We start from the raw sequence: 9,547 nt of genomic DNA on the forward strand, positions 1-9,547 counted from the left end.
TATGTATACGTACACAGGCAGACATACGCACACGTGCGTGCACACACACAGACACGCGCGCATATGTACACGTACACCCACAGGCAGGCATACACACGCGTGCGCGTGCACACACACACACGCACGAGCACGCGCCCTGGCAGCCGCTGCATTTCGCGCCGACGCCGGCAGAGGGCGCAGAGTTGTGACGCGCGACGGGCGAGGCGGGGGATTCAAGCGCGTTATAAGGCGCGGAGCGGGAGAGAGATCCCGAGACGCCGAGCTCTGAGCCCAGAGGGACCCGCCGCCCGCATGGCCCCCGCCCGCCGCCACGCCGGGACGCGCCTGCTGCTCTTCTGTGCGGGCCTGCTGGCCGCCGCCGCCGGCCTCCGCTCCCCGGAGCCCGGCGAGCCCGTGGACGACCGCAACCGCCCGGAGCCGGGCCTCGGAAACGAGCTGCCCGCGGGCCCCGGGGAGAGCCGCACAGGGCCGCCCGCCCGCACGCTGGTAAGAACGCCCCGGACGCCTCGGGCCTCAGTTTCCCCAGCCCGAGCCCGCGCCTCCCTGGGGTCCGGGTGCCCTAAGGGCAGAGGGAGGCGTGGCATCGCGGGCAGGGACCTGGGCTGACCCGGGGGCCTTCCCTTCCGAAGCGGGGACAGAAGCACTTGTCTTGGGGGCTGGGGAAGACTCAGGGCGCTGCCACTCTGCGCAGCCAGTTGGCCTTGCCCTGGCGCTCTGGGGGTGGCTCCGGGACATCAGAGCACCAGTGGCCAGGGCAGGGGGAGGGGGGCGGCGCAGAAGGAAGTTGGGAAGTGAGTAAAATGTGAATAACTTGATTCTCATGAAATTGGAAGGAACTTGTTTGTCGGGCCACCCTCCCCCCAGCCTATTAGGCGAAGTTCTGTCCCAGAAACAAACCCAAAAAACTGCCTCCCTTCGGGTATGGGGAGCAAGGGGTCCTGTGACGTGTGACCATGAAGGGGTGATTTTTCGTTCTGCTCCGTACCCTCCCGTGAGGGTGGTGCAGAGTCAGGCTGGGGGAAGAGGGGGTCCAGGGGCTTCCAAGGAGGCTCAGTGCCCGCCGGGCCTCTCAGACAGGGAGGGGAGAGGGCTGTCACAGGAGATGCTCAGGGGTACTGCGGGCACAGCTGGGCTTCAGCGGACACTTGGAGCCATGAAGACCAAGGACACCTCCTTTGAAGAGGGGGAAGGTAGCCGCCAGCCCTGTGGGCTCCCTGGGAGGAGCCCGTCCCAAGTCCTCCTCCCCACCCCAGGAGTCGGGGAAGGCAAACCCCACCCAGGCAACTGGCCACACCTTCCGGAGGAGGGAGATGTTAGGAGAGTCCCCAGGAGGCAAGGGGCCTTCCATGCTTCTAGGAAGGGTTCTGCCCTTGGACTGTCTTTGGGGGACAGTGTGGTAGCAGAGGTTCCCCACCTCCTTTCTGAGAGCCCCTCAAGGCTGGGGATTTCGGTGGGGCCAGCGCTGCTGCCCAGCACCCACCCACACTGTCACAGGCTTGTCTGCTGGGGTCCCCTGGTTGACATGGCTCCAGCCTGTTTCTGCTCCCCCCAGACCAAACTGGGGTCCGAGTCCAGCTTGGGGGGGGCGGTCAGCTTGGCATGCCCATCCAGCCCACGTGGAATACTGCTGGCATATGTCCCCGCCGAAGGCAGAGTGAGGCCATCAAGTGGACTCTAGTCTTGTGTCCACAGTGAGCAACTGGCAAGACAGCACATGGCACGGCCCAGCAGCCAGCAGGTCGTGGGGTGGCCCTGGGCACTCTGAGGCTTTTCTCTGTCCAACCCCAGGCTCCTCTGATGTGGAGGGCCCTGTCCTCCCCCCGCCTCCCGTAGCACACTGGCTCCCGAGGGCAGGCGCCTGGCCCTGCAGAGCAGCCAGGAGACCCCTGGCTCTGTCTCCGACGGAAGGTCCCAGTCAGCTGGAAAACCCTGGGTCCTTCTATCAGCTGCCTGCGTGGTGCTTGTGACCTCATCTACGCCCTCCAGCTGATTTCCTTCCCAGCTGGAGGCCTTTTCTGGGGCCCAGACTGCCCAAGGCCCACTAACTAATGGGCCAAAGGGCTCTGCTTAGAAGAGACCTCCTGGAATTTTCCGTGTCGGGACTGGTCAGAATGCAGCGTGGGGGAGAATGGATTCGGGAACCCTCGCCGCCCTTGTCTAGGAGGTCCCAAAGAAGCTGACTGACTCAATGCAGGGCCCTTGAGTCATAACGTAGCAGAGGTAGTCCACCAGCCCCCCGACTGTCTCGAAGGGTAAGCTGTGGCTAACCCGAAGGCTGAAATGGGCATCCCCCGAACGTCAGAGAGGGCCACACAGGGGCCCCAATGATCACAGTCGTCTCTTCCCTGGCACTTGTGAGTCTGGTGGTCCCTTCCTGCTGCTGAGTCTCCCAAGGAGGTGTGTTCACTGCAGCTCCTACAGACAGAGACCGCCAGAGGCCTGGTGGCCCACGTGCCACGGTTCTGTCTTCTCAGGGGGCTCCAGAGCTCTGCATTCCATCTTCCTGCACTCACAAAGTCATCTTCTCGCACAACGCCCAGGCAGTGGTGTGGCCTGGCCGTCCTCCACGTGTCAGAAGGGAGGGAAGCATGGAGGGAGAGCTGTGCTGACTTGGAGGGCACCGCTGTTGACAAGGACAGGGCCCTGAGTGACACTGTTGATAAGGACCAGGGGCTCGGTGATGTCCGGACAAATTCCATGTGTTCGGCGGGCACCCACTGGGGAAGGCGAACCAACCTGGGGGCTGACTGTGTTCCAGGAGCCCACCGCTGAGGGAGCACGTAGCTTCGACCCCAGAGATGCCTGGATGCTCTTTATCAGGCAGAGTGACAAAGGCGTCAACGGCAAGAGGGGAAGCAGAGGCAAGGCCAGGAAGCTGAAGGTGAGTACAAGAGCCCCAGCTGTGTATGTGTGTGTGTGGGTGTGGGTGTATTTCCAGGGCGGGGGGTGGTGAGCAAGGGGCCTCCCCCTGCAGGGCTTCCCTGTACCCCCAGCCCACCACCATCACCCCCTTGCACCCCTTACCAGCCCCACTGGTGTACCCTGGGCCTTGCCAGTGAGGACAGACCTTCCCCTTTGGCCCGGGGTCAGAGAGTGTAGGAAGTGCCAAGCTGGGGGGCCCAGGCGACCCTGAGTTTGAGGTCTGTTCTGATCAGTTTTCTTGTACTAGGCAGGCCCATCAGTTACCTTCCCCCCCACCCCGCCCCCGCTTCTCCTCCCTCTGCATCCTAGCAAGGGAGGCCCAGGCTGGCCTGGCAGGGCAGTAGGGACTGAGCTGGAGGAGCGGCAGTCAGGCTGGAGTGACAGACATACCAGCTGGTTCCCAGGAGATGGGGAGTCCAGGGACCCTGGCTGTTTTAGGGTTCCCACTGTCATTCAACCTAGCCAGAAGCCTGACACCTGGTCCTCATGGCTCCCTGTTCCCTGGGGTGGGGAGCTCTGGGCCACGGCTGTGTTGCTCACAAACTGGGCTTGGGCTTTTTGCTCCCCCCTCCCAACAAGGGCTGGCTTCACCCTATCCCAGGTCGGCCCCAACACTGGAGCGCCAGGCTCTGAGCCTGACACAGGCAGGCCGCTGGGCTGTCACCATGACCTCGCCTCACTGCCACCCTTGGAGCCACTGGCCCCACCCCCGGCTAGGCTGGGGCTCCCCTGTGCCCTTCCTTGCAGGGGACTGACTTGCTCCTGTGTTGGGGTTCCATCCCAGCCGAGGGTGGGCTCCCTGAGGGTCCCAGGCCCCGACACGGGGCCAGGCACAGAGAACCCACTGAGGTTGGCTAACCTCCCTCTTGCCCTCCATCCAGGGACCCCTCTGTGTCCCCATGTGGTGCTCTTGCCTGCTGGGAGCCCCACCCCCCAGAGGCCCCACCGCCCCAGTCAGCCCTGGGCTTCCAGCACAACGCAGTCCTCACACTCAGGGCCAGTGGCTTTCAAAGCGGAGCCTTGCTGCCTTCTTGGGGAGTCTGAGGCCCAGGAGCTGACCTCAACCTCACAGGTCAAAGCAGGATCCCTGTTTGCCTGCTTCTTAGTGGCAAGAGCTTGCAGACGGTGCCCACAGTCCCCCACCTCCCTGCTAGATAGCCTCACTGATGAAGTTCCTTATTCCTTTTCAGCTTGGCCTGCCGGGACCCCCAGGTCCCCCCGGTCCCCAGGGCCCCCCTGGCCCCATCATCCCACCTGAGGTGCTGCTGAAGGAGTTCCAGCTGCTGCTGAGAGGTAGGGGCAGTGCCCCTGTGCGGGTGGCTGGAGGAGGGGTTCCTGGAGGAGCCGAGACAGCTAGATGTCCCCATGTCGGCCAGGATTCAAGGAGGCCCCTGCTCCGTGCTGGGCTCAGGAGCCCACAGCGGATGCGGGTGAGGCCAAGGGGCAGAGGCAGGTGTTGGCAGGAGTGTGGTAAGGTTGGGGCTTCGCAGAGAAGGTGGACTGGCCATTGGGTGTTCAGTGGGTGCTTGGGGACCAGGACCCACTGTTCCTCTGGGAGTCAGGTGAGCCCAGCCAAGGCCGGGACACCTGTACCCAACCTCCACCAAGTGAGGATGTCAGGGAGGGATCAGAGGTCCTTAACCTTGCAAAGTGCTTCTCAGATCACAAAGAAACCATGGGGATTTCAGACTCACCCCAGGTGACATGGGCCCCACAACTGAGACCCCAGCTTCTTCCCCTGGATCCCCTGTGTCCCTGCCTGTGTCTGTGGCAGTCTCAGTGGTCTCAAGAGCCCCCACGGGGTGGGGGGGGGTGGGAGGCAGGAAGGATGGTGTAGTGGGCAGCGCAGGTGCAGCCCAGGCTGTGGCCGCTGAGCTGGAGGCAGCAGAGGGAGGGCAAGCACAGCTGAAGTGTCCTGTCCAGGAGATGACCCTGTGCGAGGCCAGCTGCCCAGCCATGGCTCATTGTATTTACTAGAGTTCGCTTTATCATGGGAACTATTAGAGCCTTTCCCCCCTTCCACGAACTGTTTATTTAAATACACAAGCTTTGGAGACTGAAGGATCTCCATGTTATTTCCAGCAACACGGCCATACTTACTTACACCCAGCTTCCTTGCAAAAGTGAATGGGGCTGCTTATAGGACCGCATTCTGGGTACAGTAATACTGTAAGCAGAGAAAACAGCAGTGTGAGGGGGACACGTGGGTGGGATGGCAAGGGGAGGCAGGAGAACCAGGGCACTGGGCCGCGAGCTCCCTGGTAGCCAAAGCTTGAAGGGAAGCAGGAGCAGCCGCAGGCTCAGGAAGCCCCAGTTGGTCGGGTGTCGGGCAGCGGGATCCCAGGGTTCCAGAAGGCGGGTTCCGATCCAGAGGAGGGGCGGGCAGGTGGGCGCAGCCACTGCTCGCTCTGTGCCAGGTGCGGTGAGGCAGCGTGAGCGCATGGAGCCCGAGCCCTGCACGCATGGCGCCCCCGAGGGCACAGCCACCATCCGGGAGGACGAGGAGGCGGCGGGAGACGCGAGCGTGCTGGCGCTGGTGGCCGCACCCCTGGGTTCGGGCCCGCGGGCGCCGCGCGTCGAGGCCGCCTTCCACGGCCGCCTGCGCCGGGACGCATCGGTGGAGCGGCGCGCACTGCACGAACTTGGCGGCTACTACTTGGTGAGTCTGGGCAGGAGGGCGGGGGGTGGGGTGCGGGCAGGGGGCGGCGGGTGGGCCCTGGCTGACCTCTGTGGGTCCCGCAGCCCGACGCCCAGGGCGCCTTCCGCCGCGGCCCCGGCCTGAACCTGACCAGCGGCCAGTACACGGCGCCCGTTGCCGGCTTCTACGCGCTCGCAGCCACGCTGCACGCTGGTGAGGTCCGGGGCGGTGGGGGGTCCGCCCCAGAGTGCTTGGGCCCCCGCCAGCCGTGACCACCCGCTTTCCTCCCCCTGCAGTGATCGCTGAGCAGCCCAGGCGGGGGCCGCCGCGCCCCCGGGACCGCCTGCGCCTCCTCATCTGCATCCAGTCCCGGTGCCAGCACAACGCGTGAGTGGGCGCTGGGGTGGAGTGGGAACCCCGGCGCCAGACCCGCCCCCACGTGGCCCCCTCCGCGCCGGGTCAGGCTTGGACACGCCCCGTCCTCCATCACCTCCTCCCTGGCTTCCCAGTCAGTGCTTGGGTACCCAGCGGACCTTCCCTTTCCAGCAAGGGGGAGGGGGGAGGTGTTCCTGTTCTTAACCCAACCTTTCCCAGCCTCCGGCTCCCCTCACCCCTGCAGGGGGCTGACTCTCTGTCGCTGGGAGGCCCACAGGCTCCTCCTCAGAGAGGCCTTTCCTGACCACTGCAGCCATGCACCCCCCTCCTGGTGGTGGGCTCCCTGAAAATTCCCAGTACCCCCAGCAGAGCCCAGGCACAGAGCAGGCACCCCACAACAGCTGTAGAAGGGAATGAAGTTCAAACTTTGTACTCTGCATTCGGAAGGAAGCCTTCACAGATTGGCCTGAACCCACCTTTGAGTGCCAGCTGCTGCCCATGCGGCCCTGCTCCAGCTCCTGGCCTGGGCCCCAGCTTGCCTTTCCTGGCACCTGTAGACCCCCTTTGGCCCTGTGGACACTCTCCTGACTCCTCTTGAGGACCCCGTTCAGATACTACCCTCCACCAGAAGACCTGGCCAAGACAGCTGTAGCACTGTCCTCAGCTGGGCCCATGTTGGTTGCTGGGGTGATCAGTGGGTGAGGTTGGTGGGGCCTGGGGGGTGAGGGCTGATCCTCTTTCTGTTCCACCACAGCTCCCTGGAGGCCGTCATGGGCCTGGAGAGCAGCAGTGAGCTCTTCACCATCTCGGTCAATGGTGTTCTGTACCTGCAGGTGCGTGGGGCAGGCTTGGGTGCGACTGGGGGGTGACCAGGAAGAGATGGGGTGTTGGTGGGGGCTCCAGGTCTCTGGGAGCAGTGCCGGCAGACTCCAGGCCTGGGAGAGGGTGCCTCCCCCAGGTTCAGATGAAGTGGGGCCACCTCCAGGTCCCCTTCCCCAGGGGAAGGACCCTGGCTGGTCCTCCAAGGCCCATGCTCGGCTGCTCAGGATGTAGTTCTCAGACCTGCCCATCATCCTGCACCGAGGGCGGGCAAGCGCTCTGTGTAGGCAGGAGGGAGCGGATGTGGGCTCCACGCCCTCAGGCTGCCATCCCAACACCCTGGGCCTGTGGAGACTGTGAGAGGCAGGAGGCCTACTTTCTACACAGAACCATACCTGACCGTCTCTTTCTGGCATGGGGGGGGGGGGGCCTTTGGCGAGTGATTGAGAAACAGATGTAAAGAAGGGATTTATTAAACAAGAAAACACCTAAGTGCAGACATACGGAATCTCACCTGGCCCTTCACTGGCACCCTGCCAGGCCCCATTCTAAGCTCTTTGCAGAAATTATCTAATTATCAGTGCTTTGAGGTTTCTTTTTAAAGAAAACGTTACTGAAGTGTAGCTTACGTGCAGTGTTTCCACTGTTTCAAAAGAAGGGAACTAAGGCACAGAGAGGTTAAGTCACGTGCTCAAGCTCAAGCGGAATCGGAGTCCCACTGCCTGAGCCGGCCGGCTGTGCTTACTAGAAGGCATTCGAGGGTCTGGTCCCCGGTACTGCTGGGGCCACGTGGCCCACCTGGGGTCCTAAGAGGCAGAAGGTGGGCGGGCCCCCCGATTCAGCCCTTCTGGGGAATGCGTGCCCGTGGCTGTGCGGGCCACCCCCGGAAAAGGCAGGCCGGAGTACCGGGCCCGGGTAGGCTCTGCTAAGTGGCTTTAGGCCAGGCCGAGGGGAAGGGCCCCCCTCACCCCAGTCTGGAGAAGCATGTGCCACAGATAAACCTGTTTTGCGTCTGGAACATCTTGCTGACCCTGAGAGCCCTGGGGGGCCAAGTGGGCATGGGCGGTGGCATGCTCACCTGGGGGGCGTACCCGCAGGCCGGCAGAGCCTGGGCTGACCCTGCCCTTCCCCACAGACGGGGCAGTACACCTCGGTCTTCCTGGACAATGCCAGCGGCTCCTCCCTCACCGTGCGCAGCGGCTCCCACTTCAGCGCTGTCCTCCTTGGCGTGTGAGCGGACACACCAGGCCCTTCCTCTTGCCCAGTGAGCGGAAGCGGGGTCCGGTCTCTGGGTAGTGTTCGGTGGCAAGACCACAGGCAGGATGAGGCTCCCTGGAGCCGCCTGCACTGAGTGCCCCTGTAGGTCTGCCCAGAAGTGGCCAACTGCCAGCAGCCTCGGGAGGGGACATGCAGACGGGGAGCCACAGAACCAGGAGCGATCTCAGGATGCGGTCTTTCAAAAGGAGAAGAACCCTGTTGGGCTGTTGCTTAGCCAATGTTTCTAGTGGGGCTCAGTGCCCAGGAGGACTTGCTCTGTTCCTCGCTACAGACTGGTTCCCCTTCTGGCCTACAAGGCAGCTTGCCCAGACGGCCTCAGCCTCTTCGCCTTGGCCCGGCCCCCACCTTTTCCATCTTTCCAGTGTTCCTGTAGACTGCTGGATGCCAGCAGGGAGGGGAAAGGCTGGTCACCTGCCTGGGTGCCCTGCACGGGGTCCGAAGGCCTCCCAGGGACAGCGTGCCGGCCAGCGCAGCAGCCTCCACATCGCTCCCCTCGTCTCTACCTGGGGCTTCCTGGTCCCCACCTGCCCCTCCCCAATGGTGCCTTTGGCCTGGACTTCCTGCAGTGACCACAGGACTCAAGAGTCTCACAGCCCCTTGGCACAGAAGCCCCGGGCGCCACAGCGACACTGGAAAGGGGCTAATGGGGGACAGTAAGAGTCTGCCATGCTTAAGTTCACCTTGCAGATGGCCTTTGCAGAGCGCCCTGCACCGCTCCTCCTAGACAGGTGCCTCTTCCCAGCCCCTATGAGGTTCTGACTCACTGCTGGGATCCACCCACCAAATGAAAGACCTAGAACATCTCTGCAGATTAGAGACGAGCAGGCCCTGCCCATTCATCTGAACAGACAAAGCAGAGGCCTTCCATGAGCCAACGGCTCCTGCTACCCACCTGTGGCCCCGTGAGCTCTAGCCGGCTCTGAGGTTCTTCCAAGCATCTTCCCCACCTGGGGACACATGCGGCCCTGAGCTCAGGTGGAGAACAAACAGACCGAGAGAGGATGCCCAGAAAGCTGGTCTTGGTTCCCTAAGACCTGGGTCCCAAGTCCACCGTGATGCTGAAGCAGTGATAGGACCTGTGGAGGGACATGGGCATCTGCGTGCAGGTTTCTTCCAAGGTGTAGGGGTCCCCACCCAACCCCACCCAACCCCCACGTGGCTGCAGGGATCTTGTACCACAAGGTGTGGTCAGGCCTGAAGAGAAGACGGCAGTGGCTGGAGTCACCTGGACTATCCGGATGGCCTCAGAAGCAGGTGACCACGCCCAGGTCTGATGGACCCCCAGGGCCCTCAGTTTCCATCTCCACTAAGAACCCACTCCCTGCTCCCTCCTGGCTGTGGGGGAGCCCAGACACCCCACACGTAGAGCAGCCCCACATGGTACCCTTGGCAGGCCCGGCAGGATTCTCAGTAGCGATGGTACCCGCCCTACCGGGAAGTGCTAGCCCAGGTCCTGCCTCCCCTCGCAGTCTGATAAGAGCTGGGGGCCGCACCCTTCCCTGGATTTCCTTCTGC

General features: G+C 63.2%; 1 protein-coding gene across 1 annotated transcript; it reads left to right on the forward strand.

Annotated features, from left to right (window-relative positions):
- The first annotated feature begins 291 nt into the window (after positions 1-291).
- LOC111142687 (erythroferrone) lies at positions 292-7,988 on the forward strand. The gene is made up of 8 exons (XM_022496307.1): positions 292-486; positions 2,759-2,881; positions 4,113-4,215; positions 5,340-5,581; positions 5,665-5,773; positions 5,857-5,947; positions 6,690-6,768; positions 7,890-7,988. The coding sequence occupies exons 1-8, from the start codon at positions 292-294 to the stop codon at positions 7,986-7,988; spliced, it is 1,041 nt and encodes a 346-aa protein (XP_022352015.1).
- Positions 7,989-9,547: the final 1,559 nt, after the last annotated feature.

Source organism: Enhydra lutris, unplaced genomic scaffold, assembly GCF_002288905.1.
Source record: "Enhydra lutris kenyoni isolate GAN:26980312 unplaced genomic scaffold, ASM228890v2 scaffoldscaffold1, whole genome shotgun sequence".
NCBI lineage: Eukaryota > Metazoa > Chordata > Mammalia > Carnivora > Mustelidae > Enhydra > Enhydra lutris.

Excerpts from the sequence above, each read along its gene's own strand:
- LOC111142687 (XM_022496307.1), top strand. The coding sequence starts at position 292 with ATGGCCCCCGCCCGCCGCCACGCCGGGACGCGCCTGCTGCTCTTCTGT. Across the intron at positions 2,882-4,112 it reads GCAAGGCCAGGAAGCTGAAG|CTTGGCCTGCCGGGACCCCC; the intron begins GTGAGTACAAGA and ends ATTCCTTTTCAG. Across the intron at positions 5,774-5,856 it reads CGCAGCCACGCTGCACGCTG|TGATCGCTGAGCAGCCCAGG; the intron begins GTGAGGTCCGGG and ends CTCCCCCTGCAG.